This window comes from Rhinatrema bivittatum, chromosome 16 (assembly GCF_901001135.1).
Source record: "Rhinatrema bivittatum chromosome 16, aRhiBiv1.1, whole genome shotgun sequence".
In the NCBI taxonomy this organism is placed as follows: domain Eukaryota; kingdom Metazoa; phylum Chordata; class Amphibia; order Gymnophiona; family Rhinatrematidae; genus Rhinatrema; species Rhinatrema bivittatum.
Genome location: NC_042630.1, coordinates 32,787,866 through 32,803,567, shown reverse-complemented (window position 1 = coordinate 32,803,567; position 15,702 = coordinate 32,787,866). Strand labels below are relative to the sequence as shown.

The following is a 15,702-nucleotide window of genomic DNA, read 5'->3' as shown; positions in this document are numbered from 1 at the left end:
AAGATGTGAGTGGAAAATGACTTTCATATAACACAGTCATTCCTCTTCGTACCCGGATCAAGTCCAGACTCCTGAGATTATGCCTCCCTTCCAGCAGATGGAGACAGAGAAAGTTTCACTGGCACTGCACAGCATATAACCCGGAGTGCCACCTGCAGTTCCTCAGTATTTCTCTGTCTCTAGCAGATGGTAGAGGTGCAATCCTTGGAGTCTAAAGAAAAAAAAATAAAAGAAGGGGGGAGAGAGAAGGAAGATTTTTGATAGTGTCTCTTCCGGGAGGTTGTTAGGCCCTGGTGGGGCTATCCCTCCGAGTGTTGAGGGGAATGAGCAGGGGGTCAGGGACCCTTGCCTGTCTCGGCTTTTCGCCGCCAGGGGGTGAATAGTTGGCGGGACCAGTTCCCTGTACGCACCCGGATCAGTCCAGACTCCTGGGTTTTTGCCTCCCCCTCCAGCAGACGGAGACAGAGAAAGTTTTACTGACCTCTGCCACTTATCACGAGGTGCCAGCTGTAGTCCCGCAGTATTTCTCCGTCTCCAGCAGATGGTGGAGGTGCGAAGCCCGCAGTTTGCAAAAAAGAGGAAGAGAAAATTTCTAAAGCCGGTTTGGCTTGCCTCCCAGGGGGTTGTTAGGTCCCAGGGGGGCCATCTCCCCTGGTTTGTGTGGCGAATGAGCAGGGGGTTGGGGACCCTTGTTTGCTCGGTCCCTTCTGGCCGGACAGGGTGGAAAACTGGAGGTTCGGTTCCCTCACCCTGAAGGAAGAACACAGCCTGCTGCCAGTTTGTTAAAGGGAAGTGCTACTTGTATCTTACTTGAACTGTTTGGTAAAGTTTTATAAAAAAATAAAAGAAATACTTAAGGCAAATCTCTGAAGTAGCCCTGGTATCCAGATCAGTCCAGGCTGCTGCGTTTTCTCTCCCTTCCAGCAGATGGAGACAGAGGAAAAACTTGAAGAGCACCCCCTCTTAACCCGGTGTGCCACCTGCATCTCCTCAGTATTTCTCTGTCTCCAGCAGATGGAGGAGGTGTAAACCCTGCGGACTTGCCCTGTTCTTAGGGTTAAGGCAATCTCTATTGAAAAAAAACAAAAAAAAGAGAAAGGATCAAGCAGGACAAACAGGCACAACCTCCCAGGACGTAGGCAGGTCCTAGTGGGGCCACCCCAACCTGGTAGTAGGTTTCAGGAGCTGGGGTTGATGACCCCGTGTGGCTCTTGAGCGGTAAGGCGCCCGGGGGGATTACCGGTGGTCCGATCCTTCCCCACCCCCCTTATCCCCATCCCGGTCAAAAAAAAAAAAAAAAAGGAGCAGCCTGGCGGACGTCTTTGGGTTTTTAGCGGCTGCTGCAGCTGAAGTAAGTTTTCAAAAAAAAATCCCCAAAGTTTCAAGTTGATCGGGCTCCGGGTTGCTTACGGGCAGTTTTCTCATTTTTTGGTTCACTGAAGCGGTGTTTCTCCGGCGCTCCGATTGCAGCCGCGTCTTCTCCTCTGCCCCGTCGGCACCTCCCCGTGCTCCCCCGTGCTGCGTCCGGTGCGCTGTGCTGCCTGCGGGGAGTCGGTTTGTGTTTGGTGCCTCCCCAGAGGGGAAGGTACCTTGGATAGGGGGCCGGGGTCGACAGCTAAATCCCGTGGTGTAGCGAAGAGATCTGCCCCTCAGGAAGCTCAGGCCGATCCGTTCCCGCTGAGCACAGGAATGGCGGCCATCTTGAATTCTTTGGCAGACGCACACGGGCCAAGGCATCGGGGGGAGGGGATCTTAAGCGGCCGCTCAATGCGCATATTATCAGACAACGTGACCGTGGTGGCTTACATCAACCGAGAAGGGGGAACCAGGAGTCGAGGGGTTGCCCAGGAAGCTCAGGACTTGTTTCTTTGGGCGGAGCGGCATCTGGCAATGCTCATGGTGTTTCACATTGCCGGAGTGGACAACGTACAGACAGATTTTCTCAGTCTTTGAGGTAACGCAACAAAGCCCGCTTCACATCAAAGCCTTGTAGGGCTTTAGCGAGCGGAGCCGACGTGTCCAAATCCGGAAAGGCTAGAAGTTCCATGGTCTGGCTCAAATGAAACGCTGACACAACCTTCAGGAGAAAAGGGCACCATCCTCAAAGAAATTCCAGAATCCGAGATCTCCAGGAAAGGTTCTCTATACGACAGCGCTTGTAGTACCGAAATCCTGTGGGCGGAACAAATGGCCACCAGAAGCACCACCTTCAATGTGAGATCCTTTGCCGTTGTCTTTCTTAAAAGTTCAAAAGGAGCCCCACACAACCCTTTGAGGACTAGATTTAGGTTCCATGAGTGGCATATTCTCTGCAATGGGGGATGCAGATGCTTTGCCCCGTGAAGGAAGCAAACCACATTCGGGTGAGCAGCCAATGACACTTGTTCACTTTGCCTCAAAGACCAGCACCTTAAGAAATCTAAAGGCCAGCCCTTTCTCCAAACCCTTCTGCAAGAAAGCCAAGATGTGAGTTATCAAGGCCTGAGTCGAGATTTAATCTTTGCCTGGTGTACCAGGATTCAAAGACTTTCCAAACTCTGACATATGATAAAAGAAGTGGAAGTCTTCCTAGCCTGCATCAAAGTGGTAATGACATCCTTTTTCTCTCAAACACCGCCTCTCAAAAGCCAAGCCGCAAGACAAAAGTGATCCGCCCGATCCGAAAATACTGGACCCTGCCACAGAAGGTTCGGCAAATGATTGAGCCACAGTGGACCGTCGACCGCCAGGTTGACCAGATCCATGAAGCAAGAGTGCTTGGCCACTCTGGCGCTACCAGAATCACTTCTCCAGGGTAATTTTCTATTCGCCTTAGCAGTTTTCCCATCAGGGGCCATGGAGGAAACACGTACAGCAGAATTCCCCGGGGCCAAGGTAGAAGCAGAGCATCTACGCCTTCTGCTCCATGCTCTATTCTGCAACTGAAAAACCGTGGCACCTTGGCGTTCCTCTGAGACACCATCAGGTCCAGGCTGGGAGTACCCCACTGGCGACATATCAGAGCCATCGCCTCTTCTAACAGCTCCCACTTCCTGGGATCTATCTATCTATCTGACCATCTTTTTGTGCTGCAGAGTGGTCCTAAGATGGGGCAGAAGGTTTCAAAGTCTACAATAGCACAATGGTTGAAGGAGGCAATAAATTCGGCTTATATCTATAAAGGGCGTTCGGTCTTGGTGGTATTGAGGGCTCATTCAGTTCGGTCGAGGCAACTTCTTGGGCCGCATGCCAGCTGGTGTCGCCACAGGAAATTTGTCGGGCGGCTGCTTGGAAGTTGTTGCACACTTTCTCCAGACATTATCGTTTGAACGGCCAGGCTCCAGAGGCCGTGGGCTTTGGCGAGAGTGTTCTTCGAGCAGGACTCTTGCAGTCCCAGCCTAATTAGGGAAGTTTGGGTACATCCCAGGAGTCTGGATTGATCCAGGTACGAACAGGAAAGGGAAATTGAATCTCACCTGCTAATTTTCGTTCCTGGAATACCACGGATCAGTCCAGAGTCCCGCCCTGGTTTGGGGGAGAGTCCGCTCATACGTCTGTCGTGGTTTTATTGTAAATAGACTGCATAGGTACTTCAGATTTGAAGTTTGTTCTCCTGCCTGGGAGTTATGAAGTGAAGAGTTTTCTTTCAAGGTGGGGTCTTATCCTCTTTCCCCTTGCTCCTTTGTGGGAAGTAGTTTTGCATGTTTGTTAGATTTGTTATAGGAATAATCTTGGCTTGGGTACAGGGCGATACTGAGCGACTGCAGGTGGCACACCGGGTTATATGCCAGTGCCAGTGAAACTTTCTCTGTCTCCATCAGGAGTTTGGACTGATTCACGGTATTCCAGGAACGAAAATTAGCAGGTAAGAACCAATTTTCCTTTTTTTCCACCGAGTTATTTTTTGTTCTAACATTGAAATTCACAGGCAACTGAAAGCAAAGGTCCCTAGAAATCTTTTTGATGGTGCAGGATATTTAAATAGATATCTTGAAAATTTGCCATCACAAACCGTACTCCTAATCCAGATTTTTTGCCTACGGGAGGGATTTATTGTTATTACAGTCATGATAGTAAAACCTGAGTAATCGTGGGATAAAACTGACAGTCCCTAGTAGGTCTGTGCTTTTAGCAGAACAATAAAAGCTATCGGGAAGTCTCAGCTCTCAGGGACAGGAAGCGATCTGGAGGCTCCCCCCTGTGGCTGACAGTGGAATTGCACTTAATCAGAATCCATTCACCCTATGCCTTCTCTTTCCTATCTAGAAGGCTTTTCCAAGCTACAGTTTACAGTAGCATCAAATTCTTTTGTATAATACATAAACATAATTTATTTCCTTTATTCATGGATTATGGCAAAGAAATCTGACTTCAGCCCAAATGTTTTGGTTTCTCAAAAAAGGTAGTGGGTAACTATTGCAGGTTTAATACTGCGTGAGGTTTTTATGGGGGAAAAGGGAGAAAAAAGATTAATATTGTTAGAACATGTAATATATGGGGCTACAGATGGACTCAGGTTATCAGGGAACAGGTGGCGCCAATCCTGGTGCATCTAGGGACTTGAGTTTCGGCTTTTCTTAGACTGGATCTACAAGTCCCTTGGTACATTGGTGGGAATCCATGACTGATTCAGCATTCCCTACCTATGTGGACAGGGAGAGGAAGAGTAACACATGTTCTGTTCTCATCCCTGGGCAGACAAAGGTTACTTGCATAAAGCAGTTATTTTGAATGGAAATAGAGACTCCCACATCATTGAGGAGATTCAGCTGTTCCGGGAGCCTGAAGCCATCCAAAACCTGGAATTAGCCGACAAAAAGGTAAGAGTTTTCCTCTCTTTATCCGGATCCCATGTATCACAGGTTCCCCAGCACCTTCAGGAGAGTGGAGGCACCATCCGTCATAGTCTTGTGTCTTTATGTACTTCCCCTTTGTCACCTGCTTCCAAGTCTTGGGGTATTTTTTTATGGGATATGTGGATAATTTTCAGCTTGTGTTCCCTCTGGGGGCAGTATTAGACATTGCTTTGATACAGGTTGAGAGTGTTCTGAGAAAGGTGAGGGACTGGATGTGTGCAAATCACTTACTATTGAATGTGACGAAGAAGGAGTTCTCTGTACGTACTCAGATCAGTCCAGACTCCTGGATTTTGCCTCCCAGCCAGCAGATGGAGACAGAGAAAGTTTCACTGACATAGTACATAACTCAGTGTGCCACCTGCAGATGGTAGATGGTGTAAAATCAGCAGTCTGGAGAGAGAAAAACAAAAAAAAAGATTAAAAGACAAACTTTCTGGATCCTCCCAGAGCATTGAGGTCCTGGTGGGGCCATCCCCCCTGTTTGAGGGGGATAAGCAGGGGGATAGTGATCCTTTTAATGGTTTGGTCCGGAGGTCCGTGGGGTGGACATCTGGTGAACAGCGGCGGAACCTGCTGGCAGTTCTGCACTGCTTGCCTACTGGAGCAGGGACGAATCCCTTTTATGTGATTTGCCCTGGGCCGGGTCACTAAAGTTTGGCAAAAGGAGACTATAGCCAGTGATCTGACTCTTTTCTGACCAGGTGTTGGCTCCGTGGCACTGAGGTTGAGGTGCTGGTGATGCTGTGGGTGTGGGGAGGAACAGCGTGTGCATGTGGCAAAAGCAGCATGGCATTTGGGAGTCTGCGTCCAGCATGGCCGCATTGGTAGAATGGAGAAATTACTTACCTGATAATTTTGTTTTCCTTAGTGAAACAGATGGACTCAGGACCAATGGGTTATGCTCCCCTGCCAGCAGATGGAGACAGAGTCAGGTTTCAAAGCTGACATCACCTTAGATACACCTGGGTAGTGTCCTAAACCCTTTAGTATTCTCTTCAAAAGCCATCGAGGACACACTATCGAAAAAACTATTAAAAACGGATAATTGTAACTGTATTCAACCAAACACTGAATTCCAGCAAGATTATAGATGCCCTGATCTAGGGATTGGGTGATGGCTTACCCATAACCTCTTGGAATCGATATTCACTTCATGGACGATTCCTTGGCACCATTCCGGGGCAGACGTGGGCAGGATGCCGAGTCCATCTGTCTAAGGAAAACGAAATTATCAGGTAAGTTCTCCATTTCCTAGCGAGTAGCCGGATGGACTCAGGACCAATGGGATGTACAAAAGCTGCTCCCAATCGGGGCGGGAGGCTGCTCACAGTCTGGTTAGCACCTTCCTTACAAAGGCTGCATCCTCTCGGGCCTGAACGTCCAGGCGACAGAACCTGGAGAAGGTGTGCTAGGAGGCCCACGTCGCCGCTCGGCAGATGTCAACAGGAGACAGCAGTTTAGCTTCCTCCCAGGATACTGACTGAGCCCTGGTGGAATGAACTTTAACCTGAAAGCTCCCGTGACCACCTCCTTAATCCAGCAAGCTATGGTAGCCTACGAAGCTGGTTCGCCCTGTTTCCTTCCACTGTGGAGAACAAACAAGCGGGTCCGTCTTGCGCATTGGTTCTGAAAGTTCCAGATACCACATCAAAAACCTACTGATGTTTAAATGGCGGAGGAGGCGGTATTCTTCCGTGTCCTTGTGCCTATCTAGAGATGGCAACGAAATGGACTGATTCTCATGAAACTCCGAGACTACCTTTGGCAAGAAGGATGGAACGGTACGAAGCTGTAACGCTCCTGGGGTCATCCGGAGGAACGGTTCCCTACACAACAGTGCCTGTAGTTGAGAGATGCGATGAGCCAAGCATATAGCCACCTGGAACACGGTTTTCAGGGTTAACAGGAGTAAGTACAGACTGTGCAGTGGCCAAAAGGAGGGCCCTGTCAAAATACTAGATTAAGATTCCCCAAGGGAACCAGCCACTGTAGGGGTGGCCGGAAGTGCTTTATCCCTTTTAGTAAACAGGCCATGTCCAGATGCGCCAACAGGCAAGTTCCGTTCACCTCGCCTCTGAAACAGGAGAGAGCCACTACCCGGACCTTCAATGAGTTAAGGGACAACCCTTTATTCAAGCCATCCTGTAAAAATTCCAGAACCAGTGGGATTTTGGCCATCCGAGGGGCAATACCGCGTTCCTCTCACCAGGCCTCAAATACTCTCCAGACCCGCACATACGCTAAGGATGTCGATAACCTCCGCATGTGGAGCAAGGTGGTAATTACTGCCAACAAATATCCCTGCTTCATGAGGCGAGCCCTCTCAAGGGCCAAACCGTAAGACAAAATCAAGTCGGATCCTCGTGAAGGACCGGGCCATTCTGGAGCAGGTCCCTGTAAGGTGGGAGGCACAGGGTGGACTGCATACCACTGGCACCTGGGCCAATCCGGAGCCACTGGAAGGACTAATCCCCTGAGGTGCTTGAACCTTCGAATGACTCTGCCCAGCAGGGGCCACAGAGGGAAGGTGTATAGTAAGTCCTCTTCTGGCCAGGTCTGAACAAGAGCATCGATCCCCAGGGACCGCTGATCTCTTCTGCGCTGAAGAATCGGGAAACCTTTGCATTGTGAGATGCGGCCAGCAGGTTGATGGACAGGAGGCCCCAGTGATCCACCAGCAGCTGAAAAGCTCTGGCCGACAGCGCCCATTCTCCTGGATCCAGACTCTCCCTGCTTAGAAAGTCTGCTCTGACGTTGTCTTTTCCTGCGATGTGGGAGGCTGAGATCATCTGTAGATTCAATTCCGCCCATTCCATAAGGAGATCTCTCTCCAGAGACACTTGCTGGCTCTTGGTTCCTCCCTGGCGCTTGATGTAGGCTACCATTATTGCTTTCTCTGACATCATGTGGACTTGGATCATTGCTTTCTGAGGGGGCTTCTTCATTAGTGGTCAAAGGAGACGCACAAAGTTAGGTTGCAGGAGACCAGGAACAGAGCTTTCTTCTGGGTTGCCTAGACTTTGTGGAATGGGCTTCCTTTGGAAATCCATCAATTACAGGATTATAAAACTTTTCGGAAGCAGGGGAAGGCTCAATTGCGGCCTTTGGGGGGAGTATAGTGGGGTTTTTTTTAATTTTTATAAGAGACATAACATAAAAATAAAAAACAAAACACTATACTCCCCCAAAGGCCGCATGTGAAATTGTAAGCTGCCCAGAACAAGATGTCTGGTGATTGGGCGGGTAAGAAATTGCTATAAATAAATAAATAACTAATGGTTTCATCTCCTGAAAGAACCCTCTTGAGCTTCTTAATCCGGTTCTTTGAAGCAATTTGAATGTTGGAATGTCATTAGTATTATTATTAGTTGGTTTGGTTCAGTTGTATTTATTTTATTTTAATGAGCAGATGTGACCTGGCAACACAATACTAGTGCAGAGCAGAGCTAGCCCACTGTTAGGAGGTAGCTTTTATCAGCAGAGGACCCAAACGTCCTAAAACATTGGAAGTTTTGCCTTGGAGTGTGCGGCGGGATGGGTGGGCATGGGAAGCAGAGTTAGTAGGACCATTTTCTAGAGTGGAAAGCTGCCTGTGAAGGTCCAGCGTCTTGGGCTGTATCGGCTGGGACAAAGCATTCCTGGAACCACTGACCCTGCCTCTCTGATGTTTGCAGGGTGTAATCTACGTGGGCTTTTCCCAAGGAATCCTCCAGCTGCCCTTGGCCAACTGCAGTGTGTACAGCAGTTGCTTCGACTGCATCTTATCCAGGGATCCTTACTGCGCCTGGGACAGGAAGAGACAGATGTGCCGGGAAATCCACCCGGCCGATGAAAGCACGTAAGTATTCCCCAGAGCCGGCAAAAAAAAAAAAAATACACATTACCGCCATGTCCCTGAAATTGCCTTGTGTGCGTTAACCCCACGATATGCCAAGCCCCTTTCTCCGTGCCACCGCCACACGCCTGGAAACTCCATGAGGCTTTCCACGAATGGCAGAGGGAAAATTGCATCCCTCCACAGGACTTGGTCCAAGAATGGGATAATGAATTCATCAGTCAATGTTGTGCACTTGATATGGCTGCTCTGCAGATTGTGCACGCATCCGTCTGTCCCATGGTCTGCACGATGACTGGATTTCAAGCCCTCCCATGCCTGGCTTTCTAGCGTAACCATGTTGGGTGGGGGGGAGGGATTGGGGGTTGATAGGATATTTGTTATAGGCAGTACATTCGACAGGCCTGTGGAAACGGGTTCATGCGGTAACTCAGGATCTTGCCCTCCCCCAAGAGCTTATCAGTGTCAGAAATATATGTCTCTTTGCTTCCAGAAACACTTGGCTACAGGACATCGAGACAGGAAATCCGAGTACTGTGTGCCTGAACGGAAAGACAGCCCAACCACGGACACCCCAAAGACCCGAAGACAAACCAGTACCAGGTACCGTTCACATGGCAGAACCCAAGTCAGTTGCTATGATGACTTCCCCTCATGAAATGCCAGAAGAAATCCAGGCATCCAAAAGTGGAAATTAGTCCTAGTATTCCTTAGAAGCCAAAATAAAAGTTAAGTCCTTCCCCTCATTAATTTGAAATAAGGATCAGTTTTTGGACTTTTACGTTTTGGGATCCGGTAGCCAAGGCACTCTGTCGTGTTGCAGACATTGCCTTTCAAAACTTGGTGGAGATCGGGAAATATTTTAAGAAGCGTAGGCCCTAGCAAGAGGGTTGCCACCTCTCCCAGCTGAACTAAAAAAACAGGCTGATCTAAGTCCTGGGATTTTCTGCCATTGCATTCAGGAAGTTGTGGTTCTGATTGACTTAAAAGCAAGAACTCCATTTCCATGCATGCAATGGGGCAGAACCAGGCCTGTAGCAGCCTGTTCAGGCCTGAGTGAAGTAGCACTATGACACCCTCCTCCGAGCTTAATCGGGCACCCTTAAGAATTACAGGGCTGCTCACCTATTCATAGCAAACGAAGGAATGGCTCACACAGCTATTGCAATGAGAATCTTACATTATTCTCTCTCTCTGTTGCTTCGAAGAAACATTATTGTGTTTCTTCAGAGCAATAGGATGTCATAAGAACATAAGTCCTTGCCATGCTGGGTCAGACCAAGGGTCCATCAAGCCCAGCATCCTGGTTCCAACAGAGGCCAAACCAGGCCACAAGAACCTGGCAATTACCCAAACACTAAGAAGATCCCATGCTACTGATGCAATTAATAGCAGTGGCCATTCCCTAAGTAAACTTGATTAATAGCCGTTAATGGACTTCTCCTCCAAGAACTTATCCAAACCTTTTTTAAACACAGCTACACCAACTGCACTAACCACATCCTCTGGCAACAAAATTCCAGAGCTTTATTGTGCGTTGAGTGAAAAAAGAATTTTCTCCAATTAGTCTTAAATGTGCTACTCGCTAACTTCATGGAATGTCAACCTATGTCTCCTTTTCTTTTATAGCGGACAACTTGACAGTGCCCCTGAACTCCATGCTGAAGCTGCGTTGCCCCCACCTGTCTGCACTGGCCAACTACAGCTGGAAGCACTCGCAGAAGAGGGCCCCGGAGGAGCAGGTCGTAGTCTTTAGTGAGACCTTGGTGTTTGTCGTGAAGCCAGATACTTTGGGCTTGTACGAGTGCTGGGCCAGCGAGAACGGGTTCCACTACCAAGTGGCGCAGTACCGGGTCACGGCCTCAAACGGGAAGATGAGCGTCACGCTGGGCCACGGCAGGGAGAACGAAGGTTACAGCGAAAAGGCTCCAGTCAGCAACGTCCAGTCTTACTGGACTCAGTTTGTCACAGTGACCGTCCTGCTGACCCTGACAGTGGTGGGGATCCTGGCCTTGGTCCTGTTCTCCTACCACGACAAAGTCAAGGCCAAGAGCAAAGTCCAGGGCTGCAGCACACCGGAGGCCGCCAAACTGGCGCGTGGCGAGCAGCCGCCGGAGAAGGCACAGCCTCACGGCGGCCAGACCACGGAAGGGCCGGAGTTTCAAAACGGTGGCTACCAAACCAATGCCAATAGCCAGCAATCGTGCTGCGTGGAGGTGGGAGGAACCTATGAGGAGATGGACCTGGACAACAACAGGCTAAGCCTAGTTGCAGCCGATAAGGAACTCGCCAAGGACCCAGAAGCAGACTAGGCCCCACTCTGGTTGCCAGAACCCAGTTCCAGAATGGAAAATCCATCCGTAGCTGTCTTCTTTTTGTATTCATTGTTTGTGGTTAAAAGTGTACAAGGTTTCTGTGGAGGGACCAGGCTACCCCTTGGAGCCTTCCTCCTGTAAGTTACAGCTAAGTTGGGGCAATGAATTCCTTTCCCTCCTCCCGCCCACGCACACGGTAAGTGGAGGAAAATGTCGTCCATTTTCATTGGAAATCTCTTTGCATTCTGGAGGAAATCGGAAGCGGACGAGATGATCCTGAAGCAAAGGTAGGGACCCTGGCAGTCTGTCCAGCCCTTCGGCTGCTCCTGTGGAGTCCTTACCAGCCGACATTCAGCTCTTTGAGAAATTGAGACACAGCAACTTATGAAGTGGCAGAGAGAGAGAGAGAGGCTGCATCCGCTGGACACCCGGGTGGCTCCTCTACAACTTTCATAGGAGGCTCATAATAACGGAGCTGGAAGGCTGTTGACCCACGAGGAGGTTCTTAATCCTGCACAAGATGTGAGGGGGGTGGGGGGCGATGCCTGACACTGTCTCAGTTCCATGGGACCCGGGTAATTATCCGGTTAAAACCACTGAAATGGAAATCCGCCAGCTTTATTCTGATCACTTTGTGTTTAGCGGGGAAAGAACTGTCTGCCATTGTAAGGAGATTCTGTACCTTGGGCAATCATAGTTGGCTGAAGAGAGCCTTGGGGGTGAGAACTTAATCCTTACCAGACCCTCAACCTAGAGCCCTCACATGGTCGGGGGGCTCGGAGATGTATCTGCTGCTTATAATCCTTTCTGGCCCCCACCTTCCCTCCCTATTTGTCTATGAAGGATACAAAAGCCCAGTATGTGTGATTTATGTATACTGGGGAAGCCTGCTTGGCTAAGTCTGCAGTATTATTCTTTTTTTCTTTTTTTTTTAAATGCTTCAGTGGCAACGCATCCCTCTCCTGGAATATACCTTACAAAGCAGCTGCGCATCCTGATTTAAGGTGACCAGCTGGCTCTGTTCCAGCAGGACAGGCAGATCCAGGCCTAGTTTTACCATTGCACACGTGGATCTGGTGCCACAAGCCCATGTGTGCAGTGGAGTGAAAGCGGGCCTGGATCTGTCTGCCTGGATGGTCCCCCCCGCAAGCCGATCGGGTCGCTGGACTGAGTGCTTTCCACGCCCTCTTCTGGGAAGTGGGAAAGGCCCTGCTTCCTGGCTTTTTACAGAGCTGCCTTAGCCGTCTGAGGGAAGCACCACTGCAAAGCGTGCCTCTCAACTAACTCCAGCCCATTGGGGAGATTTTGAGCCACCCCTGGTTTTCACACAGGCCTCGTCTGGCCCAAACTGCAGGACTACAAATCCCAGCATCCTTGGGAGGTAGGTGCTGGAAAAAAACCCCCCCAGGACTACCAGCATGTGCCTGATAATTGGGAGGAGGCACATAGAGCCAAGGCAGGGTTGCCACCTCGCTCCATGTCATAAGGAGCAGGCTAATCCAGTCCTGGTTTTACCCCATTGTATTCATGGACTTATGGTTCTGCTTGTCCTAATGATTTCCCTAAGACAGTGGTTGCCAGACTTGTCCAAGTGACCCCACAGCCAGCTGGCTTTTCAGGATATCCATCGTAAATGTGGATAAGAGATATTTTCATGCATTAGTGACCCAGTGGATGCAAACCTATCTCATGCATATTTATGATGGGTAGCCCAAAAACGTGACTGGCTGTGGGGCCACCAAGACAGGGGTGGGAACTGCTAGCGCAGAGAGCGAATGGTTAATAACAAAATTCTAATCTGTGACCCGATTCCCGGTTTATGTAGCAACTCCCTTGTACCTAACAAGGCAAAATCTTTATTTATTTTCCAGTGGATCTGAATTCTGCTTGATACAATGCTGTGCTAGTCAGTCGCCTCTCTTTATTGTGTGTCGTCTTTATTTTATTTTTTAACACTGTAAAGCATTTAATTTTGACGTTGCTATCTTTATATATTTTTATTTTTGATTAAAAAGAGGATGTTACCGACCCGCGTTCTGTTTTCTTTGCGAACGAGACTTAAGTGGGCGCATGCACAGAGCTTTCCTCGTTCAAAAGATTTAATGGGTCTGGATGCTGCAAACTTTTCCTGAGCTGTCAGTAGGCGGTTTGCATCTCATCATTATGACAGGGAGGAAGGGAGTCATTTGGGCTACATGGAGGGGGGTGGGGGGTGGAATAGGGAACAGTCTGGACAGGTGGGTTTATGCGTTCCTAGCAGCAGATGGAGGCAGAGAACAAAAGCTTTCAGGCACTGCTACATAACCGAGAGCGCCACCTGCAGTCCCTCAGTATTTCTCTGTCTCCAGCAGATGGTAGAGGGGCAAACCTGCAGTCTGCTAGTTAAAAAGAAAGAAAGAAAATTTAGTATAGAGTAGGGGAAAAGAAGATCCGGAGCTCCCAGAGGTGTTAGGTAACCTTCGTGGGCCATTCCTCTGGTTGAGCAGGGCGAGCGGGGGGTTGGATATCCCTGGCCAGGCTCGACCCTTGATTCCAGCGGGAGGGAAAGCCAGGGGTCCTGGTTCCCTCACTCCCCCTCCCACCGAAGCTGGCCTGTGGAAGCGTCGTGGAGCCCCAGAAGCAGGAGAGTATCCTTTCCTGTCCCTTTCTGCCCTTCTTTGAGGGGCTGGGGAGGCTGGGTGCCTTTCAGGGACGTCGGTGCGGCTATTTCTTTCCCTTGCTGTGGCTCTGTCGGCTCAGTATCAGGAGGAGGAGGAGAGGCTCGCGCGGCTTGTGCTGTCCGTTCAGTACCCAGGAAGCAGCGCGGCTGCGGCTTTATTTTATCTCCTCGGTTTATTTTTAACCGCGAGCCGCACCTCATACGCCATGCCGACTCCCGCTGAGTCCGGGAAATTCTGTCAAGTCTGGGGGGGGGGGGGGGGGGGGCATTCTCACCTCGACATGGCCCTTGTCTGCCCGAACTGAGTCTCTGGAGGTGAGGGAGACTCCCAGGTGCAGACACTGCACTCAGGCATTGGGGCACAGGGGGAGGGGCACAGAGATGGCAGCCATTTTAGCTCCACATGGCAGGAGCCCTGTCTTGGATGTGGAGAGCAGGGATTCCCCTCCCCCACTTTCTCCTGTGGTTCAGGGATCGGATGGGGGTGGAGAGGTGCCAGCAAGCGCAGGAAAGGGCTCAGTGAACATGGAGCAGGTGAGCCACGGTGAATTTTCTGCGGATTTCGTTTTGCTGATGCACGAGGCCTATCTCGCCAGGCAGGAGCTGTTGACTAAGCAGCTAGACTCTCAGCCAGGCCGTGCTAGGCTGAAGAGGCCTCGGGCTAAGGCACCTCTGTGGAAGGGAGGCATTTTGCACCAGTTGGGTCTTGAGTGTTCACTTGGTGATGATATTTCCTCTGAGGATTCCGAGGGCATTGATCTGATGGGCAATGATCTAAAGGAGCCGCAAGTGGACCAGGGGCGCTGGTCAGGACATCGATCCAGGGGTTGTGTCGCTGGGGGACCCAGATACGGATGAGTTCCCTTTGACGGAAGGGGATGATCCTAGGGTTATTAGGTTATTTTTCAAGGATGAATTGCGACCGCTAATCCTCAGATTTGGAGGAACTGGTGATTAAGGTGACGCAGGAGGACTCCGACATGGAGGGGATAAACCCGTTGTTGGTCTGTATGGACCACTGAGAACATTCCCCTTGCCGAAGCAGGTGAAGACATTGATTGACCGGGAGTGGGATTCCTCGGAAGACAGTTTGAATGTGGCCAGGGTTATGGCCAGGTTGTTCCCCCTGCCCGAGAGCATCTTGGAGATGTGGAAGTTGCAGAAGGTGGATGTGGCAGTATCGGTGGTGACGAAGAAGATGACCCTTCCTGTGCCAGGGTCAGCGGCTTTGAAAGATGTCCAAGATCAGAAGCTGGAGATCCTGTTGAAGAGGCTGTTTGAGGTCTCGGCTCTGAGCCTGAGTGCTATAATCTGCGCCAGCCTTATGCAGAGGGCTTGTTTGTGCTGGGTGCAGAAGACGCAGGAGACTGCTGGAGGTATCCCTGCGGCTGCTGGCCAGGATGTTCGCCTGAAAGTGGGTGTGGCTTATGTGGCGGATGCTCTCTATGATTTGCTTCGCACTTCGGCTAGAACATGGTGGACAGTTATTGTTTTGTGAGGACCTGGAGAAGCTGATGAAGCATCTGGCAAACTCTAAGGGGAATAGGTTGACCGAGGATAAGAAGAGCACTAAAAAGAGCTTTCCGTCTTGCTCTCGCTTCCATGAGATGAGATTTCGTGCCAGCAGAAGTTCGTCCAGTTCTTCACAGAAGCAGGGTTCAAGATGGCTGCAATCCTTTCGGGGAACCCGTAGACTGTCCAGAAAGGGTTCCGGAGGTGCCAAGCCTGCCCAATGAAGGCAGGCTGGTCCACTCCTCCCTCGTGGCTGTCAGAGGAAGGTTGTCCCGTTTTTACGAGGAGTGGGCCAGAATTACCTTGGATCAGTGGGTGCTGGAAGTAATAAGAGACGGCTACGCATTAGAACTTTCTTGATCCCTCAAGGAGGTCTTCACAGTATCCCGTTACGCTTTGCCCGCCAAGCAAGAGGCGGTGTGGGACACTCTGCTATGCCTGCAGCGATTGGAAGCTATTCTTCCGGTGCCGCTTGAGAAGCACGGTCAGGGAAGGTATTCCCTGTACTTTGTCGTTCCCAAAAAGAAGGGCTCATTTCGGCCC

The 15,702-nt window shown here is 50.2% G+C and overlaps 1 protein-coding gene across 3 annotated transcripts in view; it reads left to right on the top strand.

Annotated features, from left to right (window-relative positions):
• Nucleotides 1-13,016, top strand: part of SEMA4A (semaphorin 4A) — an 87,570-nt gene extending 74,554 nt beyond the window's left edge. For all 3 annotated transcript variants that reach the window (XM_029580397.1, XM_029580396.1, XM_029580398.1), the window contains 4 exons: nt 4,678-4,799; nt 8,513-8,676; nt 9,167-9,276; nt 10,303-13,016. In XM_029580397.1, the coding sequence (XP_029436257.1) occupies nt 4,678-4,799; nt 8,513-8,676; nt 9,167-9,276; nt 10,303-10,985 (1,079 nt within the window). In that variant the 3' untranslated portion in view covers nt 10,986-13,016. The remainder of the gene's footprint in view (nt 1-4,677; nt 4,800-8,512; nt 8,677-9,166; nt 9,277-10,302) is intronic.
• The last annotated feature ends 2,686 nt before the right edge of the window (nt 13,017-15,702 follow it).